Genomic DNA, 14,814 nt, shown 5'->3' with positions numbered 1-14,814 from the left:
CCTCCCTCCTAAAGTCCGAAGGTCCTTCTTGCAGGGAGTGGAAGAGGTTGTTTTCCCCACTTTGCCGCGGCTGCGCCTCCGGCTGTTGTGGGGCTGGGTCGGGGGGGGGGGGGGGGTAGCGTGTTGGGAACTGTCATTTTTGGGTCGATCATCTGGGGGACACTATCAGCGACTGTTCCCTGGCAACGCCATCGTCCGAGAACCTGGATGTCTGAGTCTCCATGTCGGACCCCAAAATCCTTCACTTCACACATTTCAGTGTCGAGGCTCCCAGGGGGTGATGTCCCAAGCCATCTTGTGCCGGGCCAGCAGGGCTGGAAAACGGTTCCTCCGGTGGGATTTGTTTGACCATAAGACATAGGAGCAGAGTTAGGCCACTCGGCCCATCGAGTCTGCTCCGCCATTCAATCACGGCTGAAATTTTTCTCATCCCCATTCTCCTGCCTTCTCTCCATAACCCCTCATCCCCTTATTAATCAAGAACCTATCTATCTCTGTATTAAAGACACTCAGTGATTTGGCCTCCACAGCCTTCTGCGGCAAAGAGTTCCGCAGATTCACCACCCTCGGGCTGAAGAAATTTCTCTTCATCTCTATTTTAAAGGATCATCCCTTTAGTCTGAGATTGTGTCCTCTGGTTCTAGTTTTTCCTACAAGTGGAAACATCCTGTCCACGTCCATCTATCCTCGCAGTATCCATAAAATGTTTCAATAAGATCCCCCCTCATCCTACTAAACTTCAACGAGTACAGACACAGAGTGCTCAACCGTTCCTCACATCACAAGCTCTTCATTCCAGGGATCATTCTTGTGAACCTCCTCTGGACCCTTTCCTAGACCAGCACATCCTTCCTTAGATACGGGGCCCAAAACTGCTCATAATACTGCAAATGGGGTCTGACCCCCATTTAACGTTGTCCCCCCCGCTCCAGGTGGTCTAGATGCTTCAGTGCCGTCGTTCCCATGTTTTTATCCAGTGCAATACCAGCCCAGTATGTTTCACCACAGTCCCTGGAATCCACCAGCCACTGTCTCTGAAATTTCGGACATATACTGCATCCCCCGTTTGGATACCTTTGGCTTGCATCCACCTGCTTCGGTACAGCCTTGAACGGTTTTGATCCCTTTCTACTTTTGCACTAATTTCAGGGAACCTGAGGCTATGGTGGATTCTGAGACTCCGGCCCATAAACAGTTGTAATGTGTGGTGTGGTGCGGTAGCTGAACAAAAGATGCGCCAGCCTCGTCTCCACGAAATCCATGGCCTGTTTTCTCACACCCTTTTTGAGGAAGGGTCATATGCGGTTGTCAAGATGTACTTCACCCCTTTTCTCTTTATGAAGCATGCAAACTCCTCGCTGGTGAACAGGGTTCTGTTGTCCATGACTAATATCTCTGCAATGTCATGGGTATTGAAGGAAAGTTGTAGTTTCCCGCCGGTGACCTTTAAAGTGAATATTCGATGGACGTCTTGCCACTTGGAATGGGCATCCACTGTCAGCAAGAATGTTGAGCCTTGAAATGGTCCGGCAAAATATGCATGCATGCACACCCAAAGCTGATCTAGCCATTCCCATGGGTGGAGTGGTGCAGCTGACGGCAGCTTCTAATGCTCCTCGTATGCGGTGCATTGTTGGGCCAGTTGCTTGATCTCGCCATCCAGGCTTGGCCATCATACGTAGCTCCTGGCGAGCATTTTCGTCTTTGACACCCTCGGGTGTCCATTGTGTAGATCTTGGAGTACGACCTGTCTGCCCTGGCTTGGGATCATAACGCGAGCTCCTATAGGAGGATGCCTTCCTCCACGCTGAACCCTTGCTGCTTGGTTTCAAAAGCCCTCAGCTCCTTAGCCAATTTCCCTTGCTGGCCCCCATGTAAGATGACATGGCGTAACTTTGCCAATTATGGGTCCTTCTGTGTCCAATTGCGTATTTGTGAAATGGTGACCGGCATGGTATCCAAAAAATGTAACATTGATATGACCTCGTCAGACTTTGGTGAAGATGGGGGGCATGTTGCCAATGGGAGCCAGCTCAGAGTGTCCGCATTTGTGATCTACATGCGTGTGCGATGCTCAAACACATAACTCTCAAGTCACAAACAAGAGGCTCCATCGGTGTGTCTGGGCAGATGCAATTGATGGAATAGCCTTGTCCTCTTTAAGCAATCTGAGCAATGGTTATTGATCCATTATGATGTTGATCGATGCCCATACACGTATTGGTGATATTTCTTCTCTGCGGCATCTGCATGTTCTTCCCGTGTCTGTGTGGGTTTCCTCCGGGTGCTCCGGTTTCCTCCCACAAGTCCCGAAAGATGTGCTTGTTAGGTGAATTGGACATTCTGAATTCTCCCTCTGTGTGCCCGAACAGGATCCGGGGTGTGGCGACTAGGGGATTTTCACAGTAACTTCATTGCAATGTTAATGTAAGCCTACTTGTGACAATAATAGACATTATTATTATTATTATTATTATTATTATAGGAGGTACACGCAACTCATATCGAGTTTAGAAAAAGAGTTTCCTCCAGCCAACTTTGCCTAGAGGTCCTCTATTTGCAGCGGTATCTGTCCAAATGAAAGACCTTGTTTACTGTTAACTTATAATCCCCGCAAAGCGGACGTTTTTGTCTGTTTCAGTCCAGGACTACAATCTGCAAATTGTACTGACCAGATAATTCCTAGGCTTTCCAAGTGGTTGAGTTCATCCTCTATCTTTGTCAGCAATGTGTAGGGAACTGGGTGTGCCCTGAAGTACGTTGGTTGGGCCTTAGGGTCTACGTGTTCTTGGCCTTGGCACCTTTGATTTTACCCAGGCCCTCCTGGAAAACGTCCAGGTACTTCCGCAGGACTTTGTATAATCCCCCAGTCCCAACATGAAAATATGCTGCCAGCCCAAATGAAGCCTTTGTAGCCAATCACAGTCCAGCAGACTCGGGCAGGGACCATGTACTATTATCAAGGGCGACATGACGGAATGCAGTCCTTAGGCAACTGAGGTCATTGTTCTACCTGCGATGGCTTATGGTTCCCCCATATATGTTGCCAACCTCACCTTGGTGTCCCTTAAGTTCAAATGCTGGATTCCCATCCTGATTTTTTCGAACATCTGCCATTCTACACTAAGATCAAAGCCCCTATTTCCAGTTCCATTTCTAGTAGGTGACCATTCACTTGGATAGTGATTTTAATGGGAGCAACCTGCGGTGTGATGTTGCAATTCAACTGAATGCACTCGTTGTCGGGATGCTCTAGGGGAGAGTCCAAGGTTTAGGCAGGCACCTCCCTCAACCCAGGTGACGCGCTTGTTGGCTGACCCAATGTTGCCGATCCCTGCAGTTTCTCCAGCCACAGGTGCCGCACCTCTGTGAATCCTCCTCCAGTGGTTCTGGGGAGATGTCTCGCCTGGCTGCAGTGGGCCTCGGCCAATGGGCCTGGTCCCGACGGTATTCGGGAAAGTGCGGGATCCCAGAGGTCTCGCTCCTAGTGAGAGCTACTCGCCTCCGTCCCCAACATACCCTTGAGTTCCTGGACTCCCTTCTCCGCATTCTCCTACTAGAGGGAGATGTTGATGGCCCTTTTTAGGTCCAATAATGGTTTGGCTAGCAATTTCTGCTGGGTCGCCATGTTGTTTACACCACATACTGGGTGGTCTCTTTGCATCTCGGGTTGGGTACTCTGTAGCTGCAGTGTACCATCGGTTTTCATAATAGTGCCAGAAACTAGTAACACACTCCCCGGGGTTTTCTCAGTCGCATTAAATCGGTATCTTTGGACAATGACTGGCAGCTTGGGGTCGTATTGGTTAGTCACGAGTGCTAACAATTCCTCAAACGTCTTGGAGTCTGGGACCTCAGCGTAGGGTAGGCTCTTTATGACGCTGAAAGTGGAGGGCCCCACAGGCAGTCAAAAGAATCATCTCCTAGCAATCTTCCCCCGTAATAGCGTTCACATCTACACTCGCAGCAAACACATCGAACCCACTGAAGAGCGGCATTTTTGAAAAAGTGTAAACCTTACTCCTTTGCGTTGAGAAGCAGCCATGGTCTGAGTGGCCTGCAATCTATAGTTCTGTTTTATTCTTATCACCAATATTGTAGTCAATGAGGAGTTCTGAAAAGGTGATTCAAAAGTAATTTATTTCCTACTCACAGATAGGAAATACAGCAGCTAAGCAACAGTCCAAGCCCCAGCCGGGACCATCCTGAGATGCCGGCTTCTTCCTGGGCCAGCTTTATCTCGGGGATTTAACAAGCCCACTGTTGAGCCTCCGCCCCTCAGCGGGGGAACTCTTACTCCACGAGCCCTAGGGTCATCCCCTTGGCTCTCATGGAGCTTATAACACTGGAAATGCACCACCTACAATATTGAAAAAAGCTTTTTGCATAACCATATGCAAATTAAAAATCTGACTCTTGGTTTTAGACCTCTTTTTAAAACCCTTCAGGACTGACTGCAACATGTACCATGCATGCTTCAGCCAGTATTCTCAGGCACTGGGCAGCCAAACCAGGAGCTACTAAAGGGTTACTGGAGGCTGTCTCCTGAAAGACAAGTTGTAACATTTTACTTACCTCATTGTTGAGCTGGGAGTAGCACAGATAAATTTACACACCCTAACCAGTAACATCCTCTCCCAATTGCCTCCCCACCTTATTCAGCTCCTTTTGCCAAATTTTTAGCAACTGGCTGCAGCATGTACCATGCATAACACTGTCAATCTTTTCAGGAGCTTGGCAATCAAAGTCTTTTCATTTTTGGCCTTGGGTTCTGTCGTGTTGGGTGTTCCGCTATACAAACGAACCAACACGGTTGTAGATGGTACAACTCTGTTTTATTACTCTTAATAACAACATCTGTTAACTCATGGCTGTGGTTCGTACTTTACCCGTTAACCTGTGGACCCAGCCCTAACACTATCTTAGAGAGGCACTCAGCACATGGTGTATGTCTGAGTGGCGCTGTGAGCTCTGTGCCCTGAGCTGTCTCCTGCTGGAATGAGCGGGAACTGTGGTGTTCCTTGTTTTATAGTGCGTGTGCTCTCACTGGTGATTGGTTGTGATGTTGCGTGTGTGTTCATTAGTCCGTTGATCTGTCCATCAGTGTGTGTGTGTGATTACACCATGATATGTTTATATGAATATCATGACAGGTTCCACATTAAAACCAGAGTTGGTCACACCTTGCTTCCACAAATCAGCAAGCTGCCCCTGGAGCCACATCTAGTATCCATAACTCACGAATAACAAACAAATAACGACACTCGGCAAATTTCCCTTGATCCTGCCACTGGCTTCATTAGGTGCATGCAGCCTTTCTAGGTCTGCAGTTCAGTCAAACTGCTATGTCATGTTTAAGTGTAGCATAGTATCAGACATGATTCTCATAACAAGAGCAAAAATTACAACTGCCAACTTCTTTTCAAAGCATGCTTTTTAGGGTTTTTGTACCTAACGCTCTCTGAAAAGTTCTCGGAAGTTTTAAGCGCATATCAGGGGATCCAATGCATAAGAATATTTTTTATTTCTCATTTAAAAATCAGTTGGAGCCATTGTACCCTTTTATTAACTATGGGTAAATTTGGTTATGAATGCCGATTCGGGGGAACCACAGATTTGAACCAGGGAGGTGGGATGGAAATTTTCAGAAATGGGAGGAGAAGGGGATTAAGACGCTAAAAGATTTGTTTCTCAGGGGTCGGTTTGCAGGACTGAAGGAGCTGGAAGCGAAGTATGGGCTGGAGCGGGGGGAAGTGTTTAGATACATGCAGGTTCAAGATTTTGCCAGAAAGGACATTCAGAGCTTCCCGGTGGAACCGGCCTCCACATTGCTGGAGGAGGTGCTGACGACAGGGGGACTGGAGAAGGGGGTAGTGTCAGCAGTTTACGGAGTTATTTTGGAAGAGGAGAAGGCACCACTGGAAGGGATCAAAGCAAAGTGGGAGGAAGAGTTGGGAGAGGTTATGGAGGAGGGGTTCTGGTGTGAGGTGCTCCGGAGAGTGAATGCCTCCACCTCGTGCGCGAGGTTGGGGCTGATACAGCTGAAAGTGGTATACAGAGCATACCTCACGAGGGCGAGGATGAGCTGATTCTTTGAAGGAGTAGAAGATGTGTGTGAGCGTTGCGGGGGCGGGGGGGGGGGTTGGGGGGGGCTGCTAATCACGTTCATATGTTTTGGTCCTGTCCAAAGCTAGAGGATTACTGGAAGGAGGTTTTTAGGGTAATTTCTAAAGTGGTGCACATGAAACTGGACCTGGGCCCCTGGGAGGCCATATTCGAGGCGTCGGACCAGCCAGGGTTGGAAACGGATGCGGAGGCAGATATCGTAGCGTTCGCCTCGTTGATCGCCTGAAGGCGGATCCTGTTGGGATGGAGAGCAGCCTCTCCACCCTGTGCCCTGGCGTGGCAGGGGGACCTGTTGGAATTCTTGACTCTTGAGAAGGTTAGGTTTGAACTGAGGGGAAGGACGGAGGGGTTCTACAATTCATGGGCATTATTCATAACGCACTTTCCAGAACTGGATAACATTGAACATTAGTTGGGGGGGGATGGGTGGGAGGGTTGGGGGGAGGGGGGATGTTTGTATTAAGGGTGACTATGGGTGATTCCTGATTCCTTTTTGTCATTTGTTTATGTAAACATGCGGGCTAATGTTTGGGATTTGGTGGGAGGACGGGATCGTTGTTATTGATATGGGGATTGACATATTTGTTGCTGATTATTGTTTATTGTTGGTGGGTGTAAATTTGGGAGAAAATGTGAAAAAGGAGGAGAATAAAAATATATATATTTTTTAAATTTGGTTATGAATGTAAATTGGGGTGCAGCACGGCGCGCAGTGGTTAGCATTGCTGCCTCACGGCGCCAAGGTCCCAGGTTCGATCCCGACTCTGGGTCACCGTCCGTGTGGAGTTTGCACATTCTCCCTGTGTTTGCGTGGGTTTCGCCCCCACAACCCAAAAATGTGTACGTCAGGTGGATTGGTCATGCTTAATTTCTCCTTCGTTGGAAAAAATGAATTGGTACTCTAAATTTGTATTTTAAAAAAATGAATGTAAGTTGGGTGCTCTTTGGATTGGGTAAAGCAAAGGGCGGGACTCTCTGATCCCACGCCGGGTCGGAGAATCGCTGGGGGGGGGGGGTGGCGCGATGCCGGACCGCCGATTCTCCGGCAACCGGAGAATCGCTGCCAATGGCGCCGGTGCAATCGCCGCAGCACCGGTTGGGGCCAGCGATTCTCCACGCTCGACAGGCCGAATGCCCACCAAGTTGGGCCGAGTCCCGCTGGCTTCGTTCGCGTGTGGTCCTACCCGACAGGACCTCGGCGATCTGGCTGCGGGACCTGTCCTGGTGCAGGGGAGGGAGTATCCAACTCGGGGGGGTGGGGGGGGCTCCACGGTGGTCAGGCCCACGATCGGGGGCTACCGATCGGCAGGCAGGCTAATTCCGGGGCGGGGTCTATGTTCCTCCGCTCCGGGTCCCTGTAGGGCTCCACCATGTTGCTCGGGGGCTGGTCGGCAATGCACGCGCATGCACGGACCCTCGCCGGCCGTGGCACGCTTGCGCGGACCCACGCCGCCCATGCTGGTGCCCGTATCGGCAGCTAGAGCTGCGTGAAGCGTTCCAGTGCTGTGCTGGCCCCCTGTGTGGCGCAAGATCACTTCTCCTAACGGCCAGATGACGTCGTCGTAAAACACTCCCGTGTTTACGACAGTGTCAACACTTCGCCCATTATCGGAGAATCACGCCCAAAGTTCCTCATAGGTCAGAGATTTTTAAATACCGTAATGTCTGCTGATCTTACTTTAATCTGCTGTTTGCATTTCAGATTTTCCCAGCAAGTTTTGGATGCCTTTTAATTGATCAGGATGGCTGTGCCGTGTACACATCAGAAATAAATAATGATATCCTAGAATACGCAACTGTCAATGATATGGAACTGCAAACTGGTGCCTATTTCATGAGAAAAACTTCACAGATCATTTGCGAGGTCATGGATCCTGAGGAAAATCATTTTCAGGTCCAGCAAGATTCAATTTTCTTTGTGCTATAGCTCCCTAATTGTCTTGGTATTACTGCACCAGCATTCAACACAGAAAATAAATATTGGCATCCAGTCCAGCTGATGATACAGATGTTCATCCCTTTACAAGAATTTCACAGGCAAAATTAATGAAATAACTGTAAAAGCAGAAATATAATTCATTACAATGGGCGCGATCTAACTGAATGGGAACTGAGTCCCGTAACGCGCACGTTTAGTTGCTTACTCCCCAGCGCTCGCGGCACAGAGAAACACCACACTATCTATTGGGACTCTGGTTCAATTCGGGTCCTCAGTGTGGAATGCCCCGACGAAGCTGCACTTAGTCCCTTTCTTGCACTGAGGAGCTCCACTCACTGGAACTCCTCAGTGCAGGAGGAGATCAGGATGCCATTTTTAAATGGCGTTCCAATCTCTCAACCCCTGAACCCCCAACTCACCTATAAAGGAGTCCACTGCACAGGACATACCAGTGCTGGAACACACGGACACAGTCAAGCATGACAATGGGAATTAATGTGAGTGAAGGTAGAAGCAGTGTTACATGGGATCATTTGAAGTTTGCATTAATTAAACAAGCTGGAAAAAATAGGCACACTCATCTGCTGTAAGGCCCAGTTATTATCCAGGTTTAGGTTGACAAGTTACATTTGTGCCATACAGGTGCCAGTAATGATCATCTGTCCGAGATATAGAGGAGCAGGTCATCTGCATAGAGTGAGACTCTGTGCTCTCTGCCGCCCCTTTGGATCCTCCTCCAGCTTTTTGCTGCTCTGAGAGCAATTGCTAATGGTCGGATCGCTAGAGCGAACAGCAGCGGGGACAGTGGGCATCCTTGTCTGGTGCCCCTGTGCAGCTGGAAGTATCGGGAGTTGGTGTTGTTGGTCCGTACACTCGCCATGGGAACGTTGTATAGAGTTTTACCCAGGAGATGAACCCTGTTCCAAGCCCGAACTGCTCCAGTACCTCTATGAGGTATTTCCATTCGACCCTGTCGAAGGCCTTTTCTGCGTCTAGGGACACGATCACCTCTGGTGTTCTCTCCCCGGAGGGGGTCATTCTCACGTTTAGCAGGCGCCTGATGTTCGAGGTTAGCTGCTTACCTTTGACAAAGCCCGTCTGGTCCTCTGCGACCACTTCTGGTACGTAATCTTCTAGTCATTTGGCTGGGATTTTGGCCAGTATTTTGGCATCTGCGTTCAGCAGTGAGATGGGTCTGTATGACCCACATTCCATTGGATCTTTATTTTTCTTGGGTATCAGCGAGATTGAGGCCTATACTAGCATAGGTGGCAGTGTTCCCCTCGCTAGCGAGTCTGTGAACATCTCCCGCAGGTGCGGGGCCATTGCTGTCGCAAATTCTTTGTAGAAGTCCATCGGGAACCCGTCTGGTCCCAGCGCCTTCCCCGCCTGCATGGAGCTAATGCTGTCCATGATCTCTCCCAGTGCTTACAGGGCCCGTTTCCTGCCCTCCCCTACGACTGGTATGTCCAGTCCATCAAGGAACCGTTTCATCCCGGACTCCCCCATTGGGGGCTCTGAGGTGTACAGCCCTTGGTAGAAGGCCTTGAAGGTTTTGTTAATCTTTTCCTGTTCTGTTTCTAATGTGCCTCTGGTATCCCTGATTTGTGCAATTTCTCTGGTGGCTGCCTGCTTTCTCAGCTGGTGTGCCAACAGGAGGCTGGCTTTGACTCCATGTTCGTATAGGGTCCCACGTGTCTGGCGGAGTTGGTGCACTGCTTTCCTGGTGGAGAGCAGATCAAAGTTCCTTTGTAGCTCTTTCCTCTCCGCCAGGAGCTCTACGGTCGGGGCCTCGGAATATTTACAGTCTACCTCCAGTATGGAGTCGACCAGCTGCTGCCTTGCCGCCCTTTCCGCCCTACCTGTTTGAGCTTTGAATGCGATAATTTCTCCTCTTACTACGGCCTTTAGCACTTCCCAGAACGTGGAGGGTGAGACCTCCCCATTTTGGTTGTTCTCCGTGTACTCTGCTATGGCCTGTGATATCTTTTCATTGAAGGCCTTGTCTGCTAGTAGGGCAATGTCCAACCGCCATGTGGGGCATTGGGCCCTGCCGTCTCCAGCCTCACGTCCATGTAATGTGGAGCGCGGTCGGATATCACAATTGCGGAGTATTCCACTTTGTCTATCCCTGGAAGCACCGTTTTCCCCACCACAAAGATGTCAATTCTGGTGTATACGTTGTGCACTGGGGAGAAGAAGGAGAACTCCTTCTCCCCTGGGTGGGTGAACCTCCAGGGCTCCACCGCTCCCATCAGTTCCATAAAGTGACCAAGTTCCCTTGCCATGCTTGAGGTTTTCCCCGTTCTGGAGCTTGATCTGTCAGTCGTTGGGTCCTTTATACAGTTGAAGTCCCCCCCCATGATTAGTCGGTGTGTCGGGGATTTCTGCCATGGTCTTTTTGATGAAGCTCGTGTCGTCCCATTTGGGTGCATATACGTTAACTAGTACTACTGGTGCCCCATCCAGGGCCCCGCTGACCATGACGTACCGTCCCCCTGGGTACGTAACCGTCTTCGTCGCCCTAAACATCATCTCCATGCCGATCAGTATTGCCACCCCCATGGCCCTCGTCCCATAGCAGGAATGGTAGGTCTGCCCCACCCAGCCCTTTCTTACCCGCAGTCGGTCCTGCTCTCTCACGTGTGTCTCTTGGAGGAAGACTATGTCGGCTTTCATATTTGTTATGTGGGTGAGGACTCTGGATCTTTTCACTGGGCCGTTGAGTCCCCTTACGTTCCAGGTGACTATCTTGGTGGGGGTGCTTCTGTCCCCTTGCATGGGATGTCCCCCCAGTATGGGATTGACCATACTTACCTGGTGGACGCATCCCTGCCCTCCGGGGTTTCCCTTTGTTAGGGGGCCGTCCAGGATGGCCACTGTCACTGCTCTCTCCATGCGGTCGGGTCCCTGCGCTCCGTCCGGGGTTTCCCTTTGTCCAGGGGGCACCTAACATGGCCACCCACTATGCGTCCGCCACGCGGGTAGTCCCCTGCACTCTGGAGTCTCCCTTTGCCCAGAGACCGTACTGCGTGGATGCTTGCAGCGATTCCTTGTTTCGAGCCTTTGGTTGTGGCACTTTGTCGCTCTATTGTTATTCTCTTTCTAGCCTTGTTTATCCCTCCTTCCCTATGTCCCCCCACCCCACCCCTCCCCCCGGTCCCTCCCTTTTCCCCCTTTTTTCTCCCCTTTCCCGTATACCTTTCTTTTGTCCCTCTTTTCCCTGTTCCCATCCCCGCTTGCTCTCCCGTCTCCCGTGAGTGCCCCCGCCCCCCCCTGCCTGGTGCCGTCCCCCCTGTTGGGGGCGCGCTGCGGCCCTGCTTTGTTGCATGCCTCCGTCGCTTTCCTGCTAGTGTGGTGGCCCCCCTCTCGAGAGTTACTGTCTCGCTTCTCCCCTGCCCGGCCTCTACGGTTTTCTGCACGCTCTTCCCCCGTCCTACCCTGCACTCCTCTCGCTTGCTCTCCCTCCTCCGCACTAAGTTACCCAGCATCTCAGCCAAGTATGCCTTGGGGTTTCTACCCTCGATTCCCTCTGGAAGGCCCACTATCCTTACATTTTGCCTTCTCGAGCGATTTTCCTGATCGTCCACTCTGCCCTTCAAGCTCCCCTGCGCTGTGACCAGTTTCGCCACCTCCTTCTCCAGGGCCATGATCCAGTCACTTTTGTCAGTCGCGGCTTTTTCCAGCTCCTTAATGGTCGCCTTTTGGGCTTCCAGTTTCTCCTCTTGGGCATCCAGTCTGCTCTTCCCAGGGAGAGCTGCACCTCCGCCAGGGCCTTGGCCATTGCCGACTGCACCGCAGCCTCAATGTCTGCCCTAGCCTCTGCCTTATTTTCCTGCTGATGTTCCCTCAGCGCATCGGCAAAGGCTGCCTTCCAGTTCCAGTTCCCCCCTGGCCCAAGGGGAGAAAGCTCCTGTCTGCCCAGTTCTTTTTGTTGCGGTGAACCTTCCGTTCCGCCGCTTCATTTGCCAGTTAGCTCGTCTGATTGGGCTCGCTCATGGCCCCTTCTGCTTCTGGAGCCCTTTCTCCTTCTGCTTTGGCTACCTTCTGGCATTTTTTTTTCTCATTTTTTTTTCTCCTCCCCTTTCCCTTTTCTTTTCCCCCCCTTTTCTTTTCCCCTTTTCCTTCTCTCCTTTAACACTTTATTTCCCCCTCTTAAACCCGTTTTTCAAAACATTAAAAAAAGAGGGGAAAGAAAAAAAAATTATTTCTCTTTACAAGTTTCCTCTTCAAAAAGTTTTTGGGGAAGTTCTTTTTTTTTCCTCTTACCCACACGCCAGGTCAGGAGGGTCGAGAGATAGAGGCTTCTGGCTGGGCTGGGTGTCCTCCTTTGTTTTGCCGCCTGCCTCGTGGCTGCTGCCTGGGGAAGGGGGTGGGGGGGGGTCAGCCCCGCCACTGGCGATCGGTCCTTGCTCGGTCCCCACGTTCTCCTGCCGTGCGGGGTGGTCGGTCTCTGCCACTGGCGCGGTCCCCGCCGCTGGCTCGGTCCTCGCTCGATCCCCACGTTCTCCTGCCTCTCCTGCCGTGCAGGGTGGGGGTGTGGATCCCTGCCGCTGGCTCGATACCCGTCGCTGGCTCAGTCCTCGCTCGATCCCCACGTTCTCCTGCCGTGCAGGGTGGGGGTGTGGATCCCTGCCTCTGGCTCGATCCCCGTCGCTGGCTCAGTCCTTGCTCGATCCCCACGTTCTCCTGCCTCTCCTGCCGTGCAGGGTGGGGGGTGTGGATCCCTGCCGCTGGCTCGATACCCGTCGCTGGCTCAGTCCTCGCTCGATCCCCACGTTCTCCTGCCGTGCAGGGTGGGGGTGTGGATCCCTGCCGCTGGCTCGATACCCGTCGCTGGCTCAGTCCTCGCTCGATCCCCACGTTCTCCTGCCGTGCAGGGTGGGGGTGTGGATCCCTGCCTCTGGCTCGATCCCCGTCGCTGGCTCAGTCCTTGCTCGATCCCCACGTTCTCCTGCCTCTCCTGCCGTGCAGGGTGGGGGTGTGGATCCCTGCCGCTGGCTCAATCCCCGTCGCTGGCTCAGTCCTCACTCGATCCCCACGTTCTCCTGCCGTGCAGGGTGGGGGTGTGGATCCCTGCCGTTGGCTCGATCCCCGTCGCTGGCTCAGTCCTCGCTCGATCCCCACGTTCTCCTGCCTCTCCTGCCGTGCAGGGTGGGGGTGTGGATCCCTGCCGCTGACTCGAATCCCGTCGCTGGCTCAGTCCTCGCTCGGTCCCCACGTTTTCTCCTGCCATGGGCGGGGGGGGGTGGGGGCAGTCCGACCGCTTTGCGCGTTTTCTTTTTTTTGTCTCTCCCCCGGCATCGGGATGCGACTGTCAGAGCTCCATTGCCCGCGTCCGCTCAATATTATAATTATATAGAACGTTGGTTAGGCCACATTTGGAATATTGTGTCCAATTCTGGTCAGCACACTACCAGAAGGACGTGAAGGCTTTGGAGAGTACAGAAAAGGTTTACCAGGATGTTGCCTGGTGTGGAGGGTATTGGCTATGAGGAGAGATTGAATAAACTGGGATTGTTCTCCTTAGCGAGATGGAGGCTAAGGGACGACCTAATAGAAGTTTATAGAGGGGTATAGGTAGGGTGAACAGTTGAAGGCTTTTTCCCAGCGCGGAATTGAAAATCACAAGGGGGCGCAAGTTCAAGGTGAGGGGGGACAGGTTCAGTGGAGATGTGCGGGAAAGGGTTTTACACAGAGGGTGGTGGTGGCCCAGAATGCACTGCCAAGTGAGGTGGTTGATGTCATAATATACACCAGTATATCATGGTGCAGACACACACACTGATGGACACACAGAAAGACCAATCAACACACACAACACCGCAGCCAATCACCAGTTAGAGCACACTCACTATAAAGACAGAGGGCATCAGTTTTCCCGCTCATTCGGGATGCAGCCTCTCAGAAGGACAGAGCTTACAGCTTACAACACAGATCTTCACCATGTGCTGAGTGCATAGACTGGTTAGGACAGGCACAGGTCTTAGTTTAATCTAACATCATGTTAAACCAGAGTGAAAGTATGTTCAACAGTTTCTAGCTTAATAAAATAGTGTTGTACTATTACAAGTGTTGGTAGCCTGTCTATGTTACTGCTTAGGTAAACGCAGTCTCCACAGATCCAGAGTACCCAACACATCAGTTGAGGCAGATACATTAGTGACCTTTATGACTTATCTGGATAGGCACATGAACAGACGGGGTAAAGAAGGATACAGGCGGTTGGTCTAGATATGGCACGTAATCAACACAGGCTTGGAGGGCAGAAGGGTGTTCCTGTGCTGTATTGTTCTTCGTTCTTTTTGAAACCAATTATCCCTGAGTCTACTGAAATTCAAGAGTGCCTCATGGATTTATGGAACTTGCATAAGTCTTCCCTGGTTCCTGAAGGCTGCCTAACAAATTTCGGTGGGAGGTACCTAGTCATTCAACTGCCAATCAAGGGTACTGGTATTGGGAAGGGGGTGGCCCTGAAAACCACTCCCATTCTCTTGCATCCACGCCTCTGCCACCACAAGGCAACTCTCTCATCAGCGATCCTCTCCCGTGACCCTGATTCCATTCCATCTCCTGTCTCCAATCATCATTCAGCATCAATCCTCTGAGTAGTACAGGTATTACTGACAGCAGCCAATGCTCCAGCCTTTGTTTGGCCTGCATCTCACGGAGGTGGGATTCCTACCCACTGGAGGCTTTAATTGCATGGGCATAATGAATGAACAGACCTTACATCAGGACAGAAAGCA

The 14,814-nt window shown here is 51.4% G+C and overlaps 1 protein-coding gene across 1 annotated transcript in view; it reads left to right on the top strand.

Moving 5' to 3' along the window:
* The window catches only part of spag17 (sperm associated antigen 17), a 382,475-nt gene that overhangs the window by 220,855 nt on the left and 146,806 nt on the right, over window positions 1-14,814 (top strand). Inside the window, exon 34 of the mRNA XM_072513741.1 lies at window positions 7,829-8,020. Coding sequence (XP_072369842.1) covers window positions 7,829-8,020 — 192 coding nt within the window. The remainder of the gene's footprint in view (window positions 1-7,828; window positions 8,021-14,814) is intronic.

The sequence above is a fragment of the Scyliorhinus torazame genome, chromosome 8 (assembly GCF_047496885.1).
Source record: "Scyliorhinus torazame isolate Kashiwa2021f chromosome 8, sScyTor2.1, whole genome shotgun sequence".
Taxonomy (NCBI): domain Eukaryota; kingdom Metazoa; phylum Chordata; class Chondrichthyes; order Carcharhiniformes; family Scyliorhinidae; genus Scyliorhinus; species Scyliorhinus torazame.
This window is presented reverse-complemented; position numbering and strand designations above follow the sequence as displayed.